Raw genomic sequence first — 19,096 nt, 5'->3', positions numbered from 1 at the left:
CTGGCTGGCTCAGTTGGTGGAGCATGCGACTCTTGATCTCTGGGTTGTGAGTTGGAGTCCCACACTGGGTGTAGAGTTTACTTAAAAATAAAATCTTAAGAAATAAACAATTTTAAAGAAAGCTTTAAAAAATGAAAAATAAATGCTCAAAATCCAGGTGTTCTGCTCCCTCTTCCCTACCACAACTCACCCTGCAACAGAGATGCTAATGGTGAGAGGCAAATGGGATCCCAGAGGGTGTTGAGTCTGGCACTCAAACTCTCCATCCGTCACCAGATTCCCCTGGAGGCAGCTGGGACCCCAGGCTCTGAGGACTGGGTAGGCTGGGGGCTTGCTTCTCAAGGGTCCAGCTTAGTCTGGCAGGAGTTGCTGACAATCACGGAGACCAAACACAAGGACTGGCCCTTCAGGACTGACAGAGAGGAGCCATTCCCCAGTGCGCTGCAGCTGTGGTAAGAAAATGGTAGAGACAGAAAGAGAGAGACAAAGCCAGACCTAGTGTTCAGAAGGAATTCCTCTCTTTCTGTTTCTCAGTCCCCATTTTCTAATTATTTATTTACAAAGTTCTGTAGGCATTTGCTGTTGTGGGGAACAAAGGCAGGAGGAAAAGTAGATAAAATTAAATTTCCTTATAACCTGCAGCTCATTGACAGATACTTGAGACAGGTGAATAGGATGTTCCTCTAGGAGCTCCCAACTGTTTTAATGTTACTGCTTTGCTAGAGGGAAAAACAATCCTAGCTTGCCGGTAGCTAAGACTTCCGGGATCCCGCACATCTTCTTTAGCATATGAAAATCCTTTTGGAAACTTCCCCAATCTTTACTTCTCCCAATTCCCAAGTATGTAATCAGTCACTTCTCACAACCCCAACGCAGCTCTTTCTGCCCTTGGGTCCTGTCCCCGTGCTTTAATATAAAAACCCTTTTGTGCCCCAAAGACATCTCAAGAATTCTTGGTGATCAGCTCCAAACCCCAACATTTCCACATCATTTACTGCAGTATGTATAATAATTCAGTACAAAGGTTCTGGAGCTGGACTCCCTGGGTTTGAAGCCAGCTGTTCAGATTTGGGCAAGTTAGTTAACCCCTCTGTTCTTCAGTTTCTTGTTTCATAAAGTTGTGCTTTTGGCGGGGTACCTAACCCGATTTGTGTGAGAGCCGGAGGCGGCATGGGTAGTGAAAGAATCCACCCAAGGCAGAACAAGGAAATAGAAGTTTAATGAATACACCAGAAGGGGACTGGGGAAAGACAGTGAGGGAGACACTGTCTGCAGGGAGGTAGTGGGAGGGGGCTGTATTTAAAGGGGTAAGACCCTTGGGGCGTCTGGGTGGCTCAGTCGGTTGAGAGGCTCAGGTCATGATCTCGAGGTCTGTGAGTTCCAGCCCCACATCGGGCTCCGTGCTGACAGCTCAGAGCCTGGAGCCTGCTTCCGATTCTGTGTCTCCCTCTCTCTCTCTGCCCCTCCCCTGCTTGCTCTCTGTCTCTCTCTCTCTCAAAAATAATAAACATTAAAAAAGAATTTTAAGGGGGAAACCCCTTTTGGTATTTGGTAACTGTGCCTGGTTGTAAGTAACCCATTGATTAGTTAGGGCCTATGGATATTTTGAGGTGGGTCACCTTGATGTGGGAGCAGAAGGCAAGCCTTCACCCCACAAACACCCTGCCAGGTGGGATATGTGTGATATCCCTCAGGGACTCCCGGCTGCCCAAGAACAAAGGAAAGGAGGAAATGAATGGCTAACTGATAGCACAGTCATGCAGGACAGGAGTCTCCGTCAGTTTACCTATGTCTTAGTAAATTACAAGAAAAAGGCAATCTTCCAGAAACCCATAGACTCAGTTCCCTGGAGCCCTAACATCACCCTCCTCTCCATAGTGATGTGGGGAACAAAGGCAAGAAGGAAATGGGAGGTGAAATTAGATTTCCTCATAACCTACAGCCCATTGACAAATACTTGAGGCAGATACAGAGTAGAACATTTCTCCAGGAACCCCCTACTGTCCAAAAGTTAATGTCCTACAGGAGGGAAAACAACCTTAGCTTAACAATAGCAAGGCCTCCCTTATCTTAGGAGTCCTCTTTAGCACATGAAAGTCCTGGAGGCCCCCCTTTTGTCTTCCCTCCCCCAATTCCATAGTATATAATCAGTCACTCTTCACAATCCCAGTGTGGCTCTTTCTGCCCAAGGGTCCTGTCCTTTAATAAGTCACCTTTTTGCACCAAGGATGTCTCAAGAATTCTTTCTTGGCCATCAGCTCCGGACCCACACCACCACTGCCAAACCCCATCAGCCTGGTGGGCCTGGTTGTTTTCAGTTGATGCTCTGTTGGTCTCTGTGGGCCCTTTCTCTATTCCGTTGCTGTTGCCTAAAAGCAGCCTCTACAATGATCATATTCAAAATGTTCGAAACAGTGCTTTTACGTAATAAGAATGAGCTGTCACTGGAGAAAAATATTCTATTTCATTCATTCAACAAATATTAGGTTCCTATGATGTGCCCAAGGAAAAAAAAGTGAAGGATTTTATTTTTAAGTAATCTCTACACCCAACATGGTGCTAGACCTCACAACCCCAAGATCAAGAGTTGCACGCTCCACCGACTGAGCGAGCCAGGAGGCCCCCAAGAAAGACTTGTTGAATTTTTTTTAATGTTTATTTATTTTTGAGAGATTGAGACAGAGTGTGAGCAGGCGAGGGGCAGAGAGACAGGGAGACACAGAATCCGAAGCAGGTTCCAGGCTCTGAGCTGTCAGCACAGAGCCCGATGTGGGGCTCAAACCCACTAACTGTGAGATCGTGACCTGAGCTGAAATCAAGAGTTGAATGCTTAACTGACTGTGCCCCCCAGGTACCCCTGTAGTTTAGTTTATAAGTCAACTTCTAATGCTGTCATTCCCAACTCTGAGATTATATATAACGTATATATAGTACACAATGTATGTGTGTATAAACACACATATTTATATTTATGCTTATATTTATATCCTGCCAAGTTTTCCTCTTTTCACCTCTGCCCTCCACATTTCCACACACACTCCTTCCCTCTTGCCTTACAGGATTAATTTCCACAACCTGAAAATCCAAGGCCATTTCGATCCACAGCTGTCTTGGCTCTGCTCTTCCTTCTTCCTAGCATGCTTTTCTACTCCAGAATCATCAGATGTACACTTCTACTTGTCCATCTTACTCTGCTTAAGTCCCTCTTCCTCCAGGAAGCCCCTCTTGATTGTTGTCTCATTGAGCTGCCTCCTTAACCTGAGTTACTACATCACAACACTCGTCGTCATCATAAATTTCATTAAGCTTAGTACAAATCTCCTGGTATTTTCTTTCTTTTTTCTTTCTTTTTCTTAGTAGTAGAGTTTGATTTTTCTGAGTTTGAGCCTTGACTACTCTCACTGTCTAGCACAATGACCTTTACCTGAGGGTGCCCGCAAATTTTACGTGGAGACCATGTGGGTGTTGCCTCTCCAGGACTTTTTGGTGTCTCTGCAGAACCCCCAGGTCAGACCACATCACCGAGGCTGCAGGTCTCTTCACACCCCAGCCAGACTCTTCCCAGCAGCTCTGATGGGAGCCACCAGATGCTCACCCGGCCTGGGGGAAGTGGAGTTGTCAGCAAGAGAGACTGAGAGATAAAGCCCAGAGGACATGCCTGCTGAGGCCCCAGAGGAGCAGGATGGACCGTACAAGGTATGCAGAAGCTCTGGGAACAGTTCTCTAGAACTTGAGGGCAGACATAGGAAGCAGCAGATTCTGGGTTCCCTGCTCCTGAGATACTACTCAGCAATAAAACAAGTGACCCCCTGATGTATACGATAGCATGCAGGCATTACAAGAAGCCAGATGTAAAAGAGTCTACAATATGATTCCATCTTATGAAGTCCTAGTGTGACCCAAACTAAGCTATGGCGATAGAAATCAGTAAAGGCTGCCTCAGGGAGGGAGCAGTATGATGGAAATGTGTGTAGAGATGAAAATATTCTACATCTTGATTGGGGGGGGGTGAATACATTTATCAAAACTCATTAAAACCTGGGTACTATATATAAATACACTATACAAAATGTATTTATTATACACAAATATATTTGCATGTTATATATGATGAGTATACGTCATGCGTATATGATAACATGTATGTAAGATAGGGTAATGGTGGATACATGATATTATGCTTTTGTCCAAACCCATAAGACTGTACAATACACTAACAGAACCTTAGTTTGAACTATGGACTTTAGTTGATAATGATGTATCAATATTGAGTCCTTAATTGTAACAAATGTATTATGCTAATGCAAGATATTAATAATAGGGGAGACCGTGATGAGACGTGGATATATATGGGAACTCTCTGTACCATCTGCTCAATTTTCTGTAAAATTAAAACTGTTCTAAAAAATAGTCTGGGGGGGGGGCGGTGCGCCTGGGTGGCTCAGTTGGTTAAGCGTCCAACTTCAGCTCAGGTCATGATCTCATAGTTTGTGAGTTTGAGCCCTACGTCAGGCTCTGTGCTGACAGCTCAGAGCCTGGAGCCTGTTTCAGATGCTGTGTCTCCCTCTCTCTGCCCTCTCCTGCTCGTGCTCTGTCTCTCTCCGTCTCTCTCAAAAATAAATAAACATAAAAAAATTTAAAAAAGAAATGGATGGGAAAAGTTGTTTATAATCACACCAATGCAAAATAAAGAAAATATAAATATAAAACTACTTTTCTAATCTTGAATTAGCAAAAGTGAAAAAAAGTCCATCATACCAGGCACTCTTATGGGGTGTCTGCAGATTTAAATGCATTGGAACATGTCATGTTGGCTTCAAATAGAATTGGAAGAATCATCTCCACTTTCCACATAATGTATCAATGAGGAATGCATTTTGCTCTAAATTACGAGGCAGACTTTCAGGAACCTTAATAAATAAGGTTTTATTTTTCTTTCTTTTTTTATGTTTATTTATTTTTGAGGGGGCGGGGGGGGGGGGATGAACAGGGGAGGGGAAGAGAGAGAGAAAGACACAGAATCTGAAGCAGGCTCCGAGCTATCAGCACAGAGCCAGACGCGGGGCTCGGACCCATGAATCCTGAGATCATGCCCTGAGCCAAAGTTGGCCGCTTAACCGACTGAGCCACCCAGGCGCCCCAAGGGGCCTTTATTTTTCTCACAGAACACGATGTCTAGAGATGGGCTGCTAGGAGCTTCGATTTCAGCGGCTTGGCAGAGCCCACTAGACATTCTCCGGGGCACATAAGGAGGAGGGAGAGGGGCCGGCTCCTCCCTGGTTTTCTCACTCCTAGGTGGGCCCAGTCCTGACTCAGCAGCTTTCCTGGACTGAGACCCTTCCACACCGCCCAGATATTCCTGAACTCGGGACCGAATCCTGCTTCAGCACCACGGACAGCGCCACATCCAGCTTTGTCTGGGCGGGAGAGCGCGCTCCCCGGTGGGCAGGTGCTGGGAGAATTGAGAGGCTTGCGGACGGATTTGAACGGGATAGGTGCCCACCACCCCCGCTCCAGTCTAGCTTTGCCCTTCCTAGACTCCTTGACACCGCCTGAAAAGTAAGGCCTTAGGGTCAGTCATACCCTTCGTGTGGGACTGCTCACATGCCCTTGGTTTCTTGCCTCTCAGGGCCAACTCCACCCCCAATCTCTTCAGAGATCCCTCCTTGTCTGGGATAAACCTTTATTCTCTTCCTCACCTCTTACAGGCAGGAAGGGATTCTCTCCCCAATAAGCTGATCTCTTCCTCCCCCTTCCCCTCCCCCTTCTCTTTCCCTCCCCCCTGCTGTATCTCTCTCCCTCTTCCTCTCCACGTGTCCCTCTTTCCTCCTCCTCCTCTTCCCCCTTTCCTCCTCCTCCTCCTCCTCCTCTTTCTTCTTCTTCTTCTTCTTCTTCTTCTTCTTCTTCTTCTTCTTCTTTTCTCTCTCTCTCTCTCTCTCTCTCTCTCTGTCTCTCTCGCTCAGTCTCTGGCCAATACCCAAATGGATCTCTGGAGGACTGAGAACAAGACTCACCACCCTTTCCTGATTCTAGCTGTGTCCCAAATCCTGAAAGATGGTTTAAAAATATGCCTCTGTGTCTGTCAGATAAATGAAGGAATGGAATATCAGGAGCTGACTGAGGCATTGTCTTTGGGAGCCAAGGAAGACATTCAAAGTGTTTAGGCACATGTGGGACCTTGCTTAGATTGGGAAGAGTTCTGTGACCTCAGAGATGGAGCACTGTCCATGGGAGACTGGGAGGCTAAGTGAGCCTCCATGGAGGAGAGGAATTGTGGCACCTGGAAGAGTGTGGGGGAAAAGGGGAGATGTGCAGAGCTCAAGGGAAATGTGAGAAGAGGTAAAGACCCAGTCACAAGTTCTACCTCACCCTGAACCCAGGCTACAGATTCAAGTCTGGAGCTGGAGTCAGGGCTCCAGGCTCAGTCCCAACCTCTATCCCTGCAGACGAATTCAACAGTTCAGCCAGTACTTCCTGAGGTCTCCAGGGTGGGTCTGACATGGAGAGGATTTGTTCTCAGGAGTGTCTTGGTGTTCTGTTCCTCCATCTTCATAAGAGGGTCTCCAAGGGGGGCGCCTGGAAGGCTCAGTCGGTTAAGCATCTGACTTCATATCAGGTCATGATCTCATTATCTGTGGGTTTGAACCCCACATCAGGCTCTCTGCTGGCAGCATAGAGCCTGCTTCAGATCCTCTGTCTCCCTCTCTCTATCCTGTTCAAGCTCTCTCTCTTTCAAAACTAAGCATTAAAAAAAAAAAAAAAAAAAAAAGAGGGTCTCCCAGAAACCTATCTGGGGAAAACAGACATTTAAACTCCACATCTCTCTTGAAGGAAGTGGACTGGTCTTCAGAAGTTGAGAGGCAGGGTTCTGGGGCACAGGAGGAAGGAAACCCCCTGCCCCCCCCACACACACAATGTGGTTCAGAGAGTTAAGGGCTCCACTTTCACTTCCTCTGCAGTGGCCTGAGGGAGAGAGAGGTCTCCCTGTTGAAGGGAGAAGCTGGGGACAGAAACCATCCATTGAATCCAGAAAGCATCCCCCCCCCTTCTACCATCCCTCAGATGCCTCCCCCTCCAAGCTGGGAGAGGATAATCATAAAGTGTTAAGGGAATCTATCTAGACTATTCTCTGCATCCCAGGGATGCCAATGCTGCTGTGGTGGCCACAACTGTGAGGGCAAGAGAGGTCTGAGGAAGAGGTCTGAGTGGGGCTGTGGTCAGACACTCTGCCTGCTACCATGGTCCCTGGAGGATGGTGTAAGTATGATTTGTATCCTTCCATCAGTGACAGTGAAGGAGGCCTGTGCCTCCTATCCCATTCTGGACCGACTTTGACCCATCCACACCCACCTTCAGATCCGAAAAACATCATAATCCTTCTCTGGCCACAGACCCTATCAAAACCAAAAAGTGAGAACCTCCTCTGGGAGGGGCCCCCAGTTGGTCTCTGAGCATCAGATTTCCCCAAATTCAGACGAGTGGAAATAGTTTAGGATACAGAAATATGGGGGCGCCTGGCTGGCTCAGTTAGTGGAGCATACAACTCTTGATCTCGGGATTGTGGGTTTGAGCCCTATGTTGGGTGTAGAGATTACTTCTTTAATCCGCACTCTTAGTGAGGAGCCCAATGAGGGGGTTGGAACTCATGAACTGTGAGATCATGACCTGAGCGGAAATTAAGAGTCAGATGCTTAACTGACTGAGCCACCCAGCCACCCCTGTGTAGAGATTACTAAAAAAAAAAAAAAAAAGGAAAGGATAGAGAAATATGGCTTCCTATATATGAGACTGTCTCTGAACATGACAAACAGCCAAAGCTCCCCAGGAAAGAACCCCAGAGATGGGAACTCATCTCCTTATCTAGAGGGTGGGGAAGATGTACAGAGCCCTGAGGCTCATAGAAGGAGAGGACACTGTAGAGGTTGTACCCAGGATCACACTCCAGGGTCTGAGTCTTTTCCTCTTCTCCAGCTTGTACCAGATACCCCAAGCCTACACCCTTCTAACATGTAGTGCAGAGTCAATTCAGAATATAATTAGCACTTTGCCAGGAGCTTGCGTAAGAGGATGATTCTCTGCTCCCCAGACCCCAAGACCCCCACCCCTGAGTACTCATTCATGTCTTCAGATCCCAAGATCACAACCCCAGCACTACACGTCAGGTGACCTCCCCAGGTCTGTGATGGACAGAACCATCTGAGAAGGTCAGCCCATGGGTAAAACATGTATGTGATTTTCCAGGCCTGATCATAGGCAAATATGAAGGCTTTCCCTGGAGGGCAGACCCCTGCGGGTGGGGGTGGGGGGCTGGGAAGCTGCCCTCCCCACTCCAGACTTGGTGACAGCCAGTGCATCAAAATCCCAGAAGGGAGTTCCTCCCATCAAGGACTCAGACATCTCTGGCTGGTCATATGCTTTGCGCCCTAGGCCAGCTGCCTTCATTCCTACCTCTCTTTATCTGGGTTCTTCAGGTGCCTCTACCGAGGCCTCCTGATGGGGGAAGGAGGAGGAAAACTTGAAGACACTTTCCCCACCCAGACTCTGCACTGCTACCCCTAGCTCCCCACCCCCATCCCTTGCAGTCATTTCCTCTCAGTAATTCTCCTTCCACTGACCCACCCCCTACTCCTTGGTGATAAATTCCCACTTTTCCTTACTGTATTCAGAGTGGAGTACTGGCCTCTCTCCCCTCCTGCCACACCCCATTGTGGTGGTTCCTGTGGCCCCAAATACAGTCTTTACCTTTCCTTAATAAGTGTCACAAATAATTTTTTCCTTGACAATCATATTTTTTTCCCTTTAGCACCCAACCACCTTTCTCTGGGGGGGGGGAGGAAATGGAAAGCGGGGGGTGCTTTCTCTGATTTATCTTCTTGCTTGTACGATATACCATCGCAGTGTGTGATTAAAGGCCTTGTTGTTACCTTTCATTTTGACTCATTGTTGCTTCAATTGCCTACTTAGGTATCTCGCTTAGCTAAGCTCCAGCCACCACCTGGCTCAGCACCTACTACTGTTGCTGGTCAGGACACCTGGGTCCCCGAGGGCCTATGTGACTTGATGCCTGGCCAGAGACCTGGCTTGAGGAAGGAGAAGAAAGCCCACGGACAGCCTCCCCTCACCACCCCTCTGTGGATCCAAACAAAGGATTAAAACCAGCCCCTTCCCACCATTGAATTAGAACATGTTGTCATTCTCTGGTCCAAATATTGATATGAATCTCGCTGTTGGGCCCTGGTAGGAAATGGCGCAGGTAGGGAAGAAAGACTCTGCTCTGGGGCAGTGATGCAAGTGGAGTTTCTGCTGCTCAGGGCAGAGGTGGGGTCTCAGAGCTCCAAGTCAGGGTGAAGTTGGGGTGGGGCTCCGGGAGTCACTCCAGTAGTCCCTCCCCCACCCACCGCACCTGTCTTTCATTTTCAGTTCCTGAAAGTGTCTTAAATCACTCTTGCTTCCATTACCAAGGCTGCTGTCTCCACGTGGGCTTGGGTTTTCCTTTTCCCCAAAGTCACAACAGTTTCCTCTCTGACCTTTTGGCCTCCAGCCTCTCCCTTCCGGCTCTTCCCTACACTGGCCTCAGAGGGATCATGTTGATTACTATATGATCCTGCCCCTTTCCTGCTCAAGAACCTCCCATGGCTCCCCATTGCCTTCAGATAAAGCTCAAGCTTGTCTGTCTTCCCCCACTGCTTGAACTAGTTGAGGGTCAGGACTGATTCAAATCTGTCCTTTTTTTTTTTTTTTCTATGATAGTTTGTGAGTGAATGAATGAATGAACGATATAAGTGAGGGTGTGTGTTACTTGTCCAGATGAGGACTCTTTCATACCTCTGACACTATGTAGGCTAGCCTGACACCCATCCCGAGGAGGGCACCTCCACAAGGGTCCTGAGGCTCTGACTCTCCGGAGGGGCTGGCCAGGTGGGATTGTAACAACACTCCCACCTGCTGGAAGGGTGAACTTGCTTCGAGCTTATGCACTCCTTGCTTGCTGACTTCAGACCCTTTATCTGTACCAGAACTAGCTTGCTTTCTTTGAGGTTTGCAGCGCACTGACCTTGAGGAGTGAAGGACCAGACTTTCCCAGAAGAGAGGCGGGACTCCATTCGAAGACAGCTGCCGTGGATGCCAGCCAGTCTGTTCAGGGTCATGTATCAGGTCCATGACCAACCACTTGGGCACCTGCTTCTCCTGCACTCAGCTCCCCTCCCTTTTCCTGTGCCGTCTTCCCAGGTTGCCAGCTTCCTGAATAAAGCACCATCGACTCGTCTCTCGAGTATCGATTTTTTTTTCTTTTCTTTTAATTCCAGTATAGTTAACATGCAGTATTATGTTAGTTTTAGTTGTACTGGTTTACATGACTATTATTTATTTCCAAGCGGTGAGCAGCCGCACCTGACTTCAGGACCAGCTTTCTGTCCAGTTAACAGCTCTCGGCTACAGACAACTGGGCATGAGCCCAGGAGGCAGGGCTTGGGGGCTCCTGTCCTTCCTTACTGCCTTACTTGAGCAAGACCCTTGCCTCCTCTGAGTCTCAGGACCCGCCTGCCCCACGCAGAAAGGGGACCAGATTATCTCAAAGATTAATCACAGCTGACTGTGAGTCTGAAGTTCCCTTTTCTAGGTTTGTGGCCTCTTGTACCTACCACAGGCTTCCTGTCTGAACTTCCTCTGTCCTCCCACAGCCCACGGATTCCTTTCTCTGTCAGAGGGGCCACAGAAGGCAAACTGTCCCAGGGCATGACAGAGGGATGCCGCTGTGGCTGCTGCTGCTGCTGCTGTGTGGAGGTGAGTGAACTGAGGGGAGAGGGAACCCCATTTGGGGGAGGCATCGAAGCTCCGAGCTGAGTCTTTCCCTCTCTCTCCAGGGCCCCTGCTTCGGGTTCTGGGCTACCAGCTGGAGCTACAGGAGTCCGTGACTGTCCAGGAGGGCTTGTGTGTCCACGTGCGCTGCAAATTTTTTTTGCCCTGGTTTAGCTTTGGATTCATCTCCATATCTTGGTTCCAGAAAGGGGCAGATGTTTACTACGATCCTCCAGTGGCCACAAACAAACCAGACAGGAAGCTGCATGAGAGGACCCAGGGCCGGTTCTTCCTCCTTGGGGACCCCCAGACCGAGGACTGCTCCCTGTACATCACAGATGTCAACATGGGGGACAGTGGGACTTACTTCTTACATGTCGAAACACACTCCTATCTATATAATATGCTTTCTCTGAATGTGACAGGTATGGGAGGGGCCCAGGGAAAGACCCCAGGGTGTGGGGCATCAGAGATGGAAAAATGAAGGTTCTGTGCCTTTTGGGGGTGGTGTGGAGTGGAGACGGGCATGACAAGACACTGGGGAGGGCTGACAAAACACCGAGGGGCCCCAACATTGTGTCTGTCCTCACCAGCTCTGACCCACACACCTCACATCCTTACCCCGGGGACCCTGGAGTCCGGCCGCCCCGGGGACCTGAACTGCTCTGTGCCCTGGGCCTGCGAGCGGGGAATGCCCCCCATCTTCTCCTGGACGTCAGCCGCCTTCACCTCCCTGGGTCCCAGGACGCGTCTCTCCTCGGTGCTCACCCTCACCCCACGGTCCCAGGACCACGGCACCAACCTCACCTGTCAAGTGCAATTCCCTGCAATTGGTGTGATGGTGGAAAGGACCGTCCAGCTCAATGTCACCTGTGAGTGGAGGGCCAGGAGCACCCAGGTGCCTGAGGGGTGGGGCCAGGGCAGAGCTAGGCTGTGGTTTAACAATGGGGTCTTGGTAGCTAAGCGGGAAGGGAATCCCCTTATCTGTGGCCCCGGGTCCTGGGGGAATGGCCCACCACCCACTCCTCCGTTGCCATGAATGCCGAGGCAGCCTCATCCTTCTGTCCAGATGCTCCACAGAACACGGCCATCAGGATCTTCCAAGGAAACAGAATAGGTAGGAAAGAACCTCTTTTCTCCGGGGCTGGGGTGGAAACCCGGGCTCTGCCAGGACAGCCCTGCTTGGCTCTCAAGCTTCTGCTGGCCAGGAACAGGCCTGAGACACACACAAGAAGCCGGACACTGAGTTCAGACAAAGGGAGCGGTGGGCCGGCCAGAGGCCTGCACAAACTTGGACTCCCTGAAGTTAATGTTTGTGCCCCATATGTATCCCCTGTGTCAGCCCTCGGGCCTCCATCTGCTGGACGGTGGGGGCAGCTCCCGGGCAAACCATCCCGGCCTCGACTGCAGGCCTGCTGCCTGGACTCTGCCAGTCCCCTCCTCAGAGCGAGTGTGGACATCACAAGAGGAGAGAGTCACCGGCCTCACCCAACTCCTCTCTCCCTCTCTGCATCTCTCTCCCCCAAAGCCCTAGAGACTCTGCAAAACACCTCGTCCCTTCTCATCCGGGAGGGCCAGGACCTGCGGCTGCTCTGTGCTGCTGCCGGCAACCCCCCCGCCGAGCTGAGCTGGTTCCGGGGGTCCCCTGCCCTGAATGCCACCCCCATGTGCACGACCCACATCCTGGAGCTGCCTCAAGTCGGGGCTGCGGAGGAAGGAGTCCTCACCTGCCGAGCTCAGAACTCGCTGGGCTCCCAGCACGTCTCCCTGCGTCTCTCTGTGGTCTGTGAGTGTGGGGACCCCCGGGGGGGGGGGCGGGACGCCCGGGGCCTGGGGAGCAGAGGCGCCGCTGACCCTGCCCCTCCCCCCCCCCGCAGGCCCCCCGCGGCTGCTCGGCCCCTCCTGCTCCTGGGAGGGCGAGGCGCTGGGCTGCACCTGCTCCGCCCGAGCCCTGCCGGCCCCCACCCTGCGCTGGCGGCTGGGGGAGGGGCTGCTGGAGGGGAACCACAGCGACGCCTCCTTGACCGTCACCTCCAGCTCCGAGGGGCCCTGGGCCAACGGCTCCCTGAGCCTCAGGGGGCCGCTGCGCTCCGACCTCAGACTCGGCTGCGAGGCCCGGAATGAGCACGGGGCCCAGAGCACCGCCGTCCTGGTGCTGCGGCCAGGTCTGGGGGCTGTGGGAAGGTGGGGTGGGTGGGGGGTGTTACCTGGAGGACTAGGAGCTTGGTCCTTGCACCACATCCCTTGCTAGGGAAGCTGTGACAAAGTCCCTCACACTGGGCAGTTCAAACAATGGGGATTTACTCTCTCCCAGTTCTGGATAGAATCAAGGTGTCCACAGATCAGTTCCTTCTGAGACTGTGAGAACTGTTCCAGCCTCCCCCTGGCTTCTGGTGTTTGCTGGCAATCTTTGATGGTCCTCAGCTTGTGCAAGCATCACCCCTTCTCCGCCTTCATGTTTTCCTGGCACCCTCTTGGGTGCGCGTCTGTGTCCAAATATCCCCATTTTATGAGGACACTAGTCATATTGGGTTAGGGCCCACCCTAGCGATCCCATTTTAACTTGATTACCTTTGTAAGGACCCTGTTGCAAGGAAAGTCACATTGTGAGGGTGGAGGGGTGTACCAGAGGGCTGGGACTTCAGCATAGGAATTTGGCAGGGGACAAAATTCAGCCCCCAAGAGCTTCAGAGAGATGGGGCTGGGGCGGGGAGGCACCTAAGGCCCCAAATAGAGCAGCTGTAGGCTTAAGATCTTTAGTCCTGAGGCTAGGGGAAGGGGCCGGTCCAGCGTCCACAGGGCAATGGAATGCCATGTGATGGGTGGCGGGGGGACACCGGATGTCATGTATTGGAACTGGAGCTTACACAGAACTCAAATTTTCTGCAGATAAGCCAGAACCCAGGGCCAGTGGCGTCCTGGGAGTCGTCGGGGGAGCGGGCATCATGACCCTGCTACTTTCTCTCTGCCTTTGTCTCATCTTCAGGTGAGAGTGGGCTCCAGGGATGGAGGGAGAGGCCTGGAGTGGAAAGGGCATGAGGTCATGGAATCTTAGAGAGCCCGAGCTAGAGGAACTCGGGCTGCTGGGAACTCCAAGAGCCAGGAAAGGAGGCTGCGTGGTGGAGTGAAGCATCCCGTAGCCAGTCGGGCCAAGCCTGGGTTCTCTTCCCAGCCCCTGGTCCAGCTCTTGGATTAGGGGAAGCACTTGGAGACTGGACCCACACCCACCTGCCTCCTTCTATGCTCTTCGTGGGATGCAGGGGATGGTCTGCCCGCTGCACGCCCCAAATAACCAGGCTGAAAGTCGCGGGGCTGTTCCCTTAGAGTGAAGACCCTCAGGAAGAGAGCAGCCCAGCCAGTGCAAATCATGGATTTGAAGCCAGCCGGTGACTCAGGCTCTGGGGTGAGTGTCAGACCACGAGCTCCTATCCAGCCTATGCCTTTTGGAAGCCGCCCTCAGCGAATAATCGAGCATTTCCCTCTTAACATCCAACACTTGCTCCAGTTCCAGTTTTAAATTATTGATTCAACTGCTCTAATCCTTCTGCTTCTGATGGAGTGTGGATATAATCCAGTTGCTCGTTGGGGGGTATTTATGCCTCCTATGTCAGAGTATCGCATTCCCCTGGAATATTAGCCTTTTTCTTGTGGCGTTGGTTACCCAGAAGCGTAAGGGCCCTAGCTTAGTGTGGGTCAGACCCACTGAGTAGGGAAGTGGTGACTCGAGCCCTAGGGTAGAGACTGGGGCACCCCGAAGTCACACTTTGCGCATCACTCCCATTTTGCATCCTTCAAATCTACCACTGTCAATGGTAGATAAATATCAACCTCATTTATTGTATGCACTTTACGTATAATAAAACGCACCCATTTGAATGTGAATTTTGACAAACGTGAATGTTTTTTTTTTTAATTTTTTTTTTCCCAACGTTTTTATTTATTTTTGGGACAGAGAGAGACAGAGCATGAACGGGGGAGGGGCAGAGAGAGAGGGAGACACAGAATCGGAAACAGGCTCCAGGCTCCGAGCCATCAGCCCAGAGCCCGACGCGGGGCTCGAACTCATGGACCGCGAGATCGTGACCTGGCTGAAGTCCGACGCTTAACCGACTGCGCCACCCAGGCGCCCCTTGACAAACGTGAATGTTGAGAGCGTATGTAACCATGTTCTCGATCAAGATGTGGAACATTTCCAGGGCACCTGGGAGGCTCAGGTGGTTAAGCGTCTGACTCTTGGGTTGGCTCAGGGCATGATCTCACAGTTCATGGGTTCGAGCCCCATGGGTCTGAGCCCCGTGCTATGACCTGCTTGGGATTCTCTGACTCTCTCTTTTTCTGCCCCTCCCCTGCTCTCTCTCTAGCTCTCTCTCAAAATAAATAAATAAACTTAAAAGAAATAAACCATTAAAAAAAAAAAGATGTAGAACATTTTCATCATGTCCCTAAATTCCTTTGTTCTCCTGCCCAGTCAGTTCAACCTTTCCAGAAATCACTGATTTTTATCACTGTGGATTACTTTTGTCCCCTCTGGGACTTTATATCAAAGGAATCATGCAGGGGCACCTGGGTGGCTCAGTCAGTTATGTGTCCGACTTCGGCTCAGGTCATGATCTTGCGGTTTGTGAGTTCTAGCCCCGTGTCAGGCTCTGTGCTAACAGCTTGGAACCTGGAGCCTGCTTCGGATTCTGTGTCTTCCTCTCTCTGCCCCTCCCCTGCTCATGCTCCCTCTCTGTCTCTCAATAGTGAATAAACATTAAAAAAAAAACAAACTAGGGGGCGCCTGGGTGGCTCAGTCGGTTGAGCGTCCGACTTCACCTCAGGTCACGATCTCAAGGTTCGTGAGTTCGAGCCCCGCGTCAGGCTCTGGGCTGATGGCTCAGAGCCCGGAGCCTGTTTCCGATTCTGTGTCTCCCTCTCTCTCTGCCCCTCCCCCCGTTCATGCTCTGTCTCTCTCTGTCCCCCAAAAAATAAATAAACGTTGAAAAAAAATTAAAAAAAAACAAACTAAAAACAAACAAAGGAATCATGCAATATTTACTAATTTATCTGGTTTCTATCACTTCATGAAAAGACACAAAAATCCTAAACACGTATTCCTTCCATAACAGAGCACCATTCATCAAAATAAGTGTACTTGAAAACTGATAGAACAGCAAGGAGAAATAGACATACTGGCAATCGTAGCTGATTATTTCAAACTCTTCTCTCCATAACTGGTAGAACAAGTACACACAAAATCTTTTTTCTAAGTTTATTTATTTACTTCAAAATGGAGGGAGAGCACAAGCAGAGAGAGAGAGAGGGAGAGAGAGAGAGAATCCCAAGCAAGCTCCATGCTGTCAGCACAGAGCCCAACATGGGGCTCGATCCCACGAACTGTGAGATCCTGACCTGAGCCGAAACCAAGAGTTGGACGCTTAACTGACTGAGCCACCCAGGTGCGCCCCCCCCATATCATTTTAAAAGTTTAGTTTATGTAATTCCCCGTCTTGTTTCTCCTTGGTGGATCTTGGGGAACGGAACCCTTAACATGAGCTAAATCCCCATCTTGTTGTGAATCACGACATATATCTTCCATTTCTTTACCTTCAAATTCTCAATTTTTTTCCTTTAAGCGAACGTCTCTTGTAGTCAGTACAGTATAGTGGTTCAAAGTATGGACTCTGGAGCTGGACTCCTGCATTCAAATCCCATCTTTCCCTACGGACAAACTGGGTGACCTTGGGCAAGTGGCACACACCTCCATTTATTTTTGGTGACATGGGAATGTTAAGAGTATAGAGGGTAGTTACAAGAAGTGTCTAGAACACTAGCTGGCACGGGGTAAGCACAGCGTTCATTACTACAGTCAGAGTCGTTACCTCCTCTAGCGAGTAAGTCCTAAGAACGGTTTGTTTTGTAGCTATTGTTTTATTCCCTCTTGTGTCCCCAGAGACCAGAGAAATGCCCAACAGTTTCCTCTTAATCCGAGAATTACTTCTCGTTTTGCCTCTCTCAGCGCCTGTGTGAGGGCTTGTTTCTTTTTTTTTTTTTCTTAAGCTTATTTATTTATTTTTGAGAGAGAAAGAGAGCTAGAGCTTGCAAGTGGGGGAAGAGCATAGAGGGAGGGAGAGAGTGAATCCCAAGCAGCCTCTGCACTGTCAGCGAGGAGCCAGATGCAAGGCTCGAACTCACGAACTTCGAGATCATGACCTGAGCCGAAACCAAGAGCTGGACGCCCAACCGACTGAGTAACCCAGGCGCCCCTGTGAGAACTTGTTTCTTGCTGCTGTCTCCTGGGGGTGTCACGGGCAGGGAGCAGGTGTGGGCGAGGGTGTCTGGTTGCCATCTTGACTGCAGGAACTGACCTCTGTTCCACCTTCTAGAGCTTGTCCAGAAACGGGATATGTCATCCCTGCCTTGCTTCATATTTCTAAATGTCTCCTAACCCAGATGTAGAACTTGGAACATATTTGTTTTCTATTTGTTTAGTAATTGCCTCTCCTAGGAAACCATAAGCTGTGTGGTACCAGGAACTGTTATCTGCTTTGTCACCCCACACACTGCACCTCACACACTGGCTGGGCAAAGGACGGTACTATCATTGGAAAGAATTGGCTTTGAGTCCTGGCTCAGTGGTGCCTTTATTTTATTTTATTTTATTTTATTTTATTTTATTTTAATTTAATTTAATTTAATTTAATTTAATTTATTTATTTTATTTTAATTTAATTTAATTTAATTTAATTTATTTTATTTTATTTATTTTATTTTAATTTAATTTTATTTTATTTATTTTATTTTAATTTAATTTAATTTAATTTAATTTAATTTATTTTATTTTATTTTACTTTATTTTGAGAGAGTGATCAGGGGAAGGGCAGAGAGAGAGAGAGGGAGGGAAAGAATCTTAAGCAGGCTCTGTGCTGAGCACAAAGCCTGCTGACACTGGGTTCCATCTCACGACCCTGAGATCATGACCTGAGCCCAAATCAAGATCTGATGCTTAACTGACTGAGCCACCCAGGAGCCCCAGTGGTGCATTTATATAGATAGGTGTCTTTAGGACAATGTATGTATATAATCTCTCTTAGCCTTGGTTTTACTATTTATGTGATGAATGTGATAATAATATCTTCTCCCAGCCTTTAAAAAAAAAAAAAAAGTAGGGGACCTGGGTGGCCCAGTTGGTTAAGCACCTGACTTTGACTTTGGTTCAGGTTGTGGTCTCACAGGTCATGGGTTCAAGCCCCTCACTGGGCTCTCTGCTGTCGGTGTGGAGCCCACTGTTCCCTTCTGTCTCTGCCCCTCCCCTGCTCTCATTCCCTCAAAAATAAATACATTAAAAAAAATTTTTTTTAAACATAATGCAGTTAAGATAAACACCGACTAAGGGCTGGCCAACCTTAATTATTAAACATTCAAAAATAAATGAATGGGTGAATGATAAAAATTCCATCAGGGCCCATCCCCTTCTGGCCCTTGGCTGCTTTCTCCCAGACCCTGCTGACTGGCTCCAAATTCCTCCTCTTCTTTCCACTCAGGCGCATTGGCACCGGGTCTTGACAGACATCCCTGCAGACCCCCCAGCTTCTGCTGGGACTAGCCCCATTTCAGGAGAAGAACAGGAACTCCACTATGCTTTCCTCCGATTTCCCAAGCTGAAGCCTCGGGAACAGGAAGGCATCAACACCGAGTACTCAGAGATCAAGACATACAAGTGAGGAATTGTTTGTCTCCTAGTTCTGGAGCCTGGAAGTCTGAGATCACGTGTCAGCAGAGGTCTCTCTCCTTGGCTTGTACATGGCCGTCTTCTCCCTGTGAACTTACCTGGTCTTCCCTCTGTGTGTCCGTGTCTCAATTTCTTCTTCTTCTTTTTATTTTTTTAAACATTTTTTAATGTGGTTTTTTTTTTTTTGAGAGAGAGAGTGCAAGCAGGGGAGAGGCAGAAAGAGAGAGAGAGAGAGAGAGAGAGAGAGAGAGAGAGAGAAGGACAGAGGATTCGAAGCTGGTTCTGCTGATAGCACAGAGCCCAGTTCAGGGCTCCAACTCATGAACCATGAGATCATGACCGGAGCTGAAGTCGGAGGCTCAACCAACTGAGCCACCCAGGTGCCCCTCAATTTCTTCTTCTTAAAAAAAAATTTTTTTAATGTTTATTTATTTTTGGGAGAGACAGAGACAGAGTGTGAACAGGGAAGGGGCAGAGAGAGGGAGACGCAGAATCCGAAACAGGCTCCAGGCTCCGAGCCATCAGCACAGAGCCCGACGCGGGGCTCAAACTCACGAACCGTGAGATCATGACCTGAGCTGAAGT

General features: G+C 49.5%; 1 protein-coding gene across 3 annotated transcripts; it reads left to right on the top strand.

Annotated features, from left to right (window-relative positions):
• Positions 1–10,580: 10,580 nt before the first annotated feature.
• Positions 10,581–18,598, top strand: LOC115503237 (sialic acid-binding Ig-like lectin 5). 3 transcript variants are annotated; one of them, XM_030299334.2, is made up of 9 exons: positions 10,583–10,785; positions 10,866–11,225; positions 11,394–11,672; positions 11,870–11,917; positions 12,329–12,586; positions 12,678–12,965; positions 13,690–13,786; positions 14,125–14,203; positions 18,324–18,598. In XM_030299334.2, exons 1-9 carry the CDS (start codon positions 10,749–10,751, stop codon positions 18,501–18,503), a joined length of 1,626 nt encoding a protein of 541 aa, XP_030155194.1. In that variant the 5' UTR covers positions 10,583–10,748; the 3' UTR covers positions 18,504–18,598. The 3 variants fall into 3 exon arrangements, with proteins under 3 accessions (XP_030155195.1, XP_030155197.1, XP_030155194.1); XM_030299335.2 differs by lacking the exon at positions 18,324–18,598 and having other exon boundaries at positions 10,581–10,785; positions 13,973–14,211; XM_030299337.2 differs by lacking the exon at positions 18,324–18,598 and having other exon boundaries at positions 10,582–10,785; positions 14,061–14,211.
• Positions 18,599–19,096: the final 498 nt, after the last annotated feature.

The sequence above is a fragment of the Lynx canadensis genome, chromosome E2, assembly GCF_007474595.2.
Source record: "Lynx canadensis isolate LIC74 chromosome E2, mLynCan4.pri.v2, whole genome shotgun sequence".
NCBI lineage: Eukaryota > Metazoa > Chordata > Mammalia > Carnivora > Felidae > Lynx > Lynx canadensis.
Note: the sequence above shows the minus strand (reverse complement) of the source record. Positions and strands in the feature narration are given on the sequence as shown.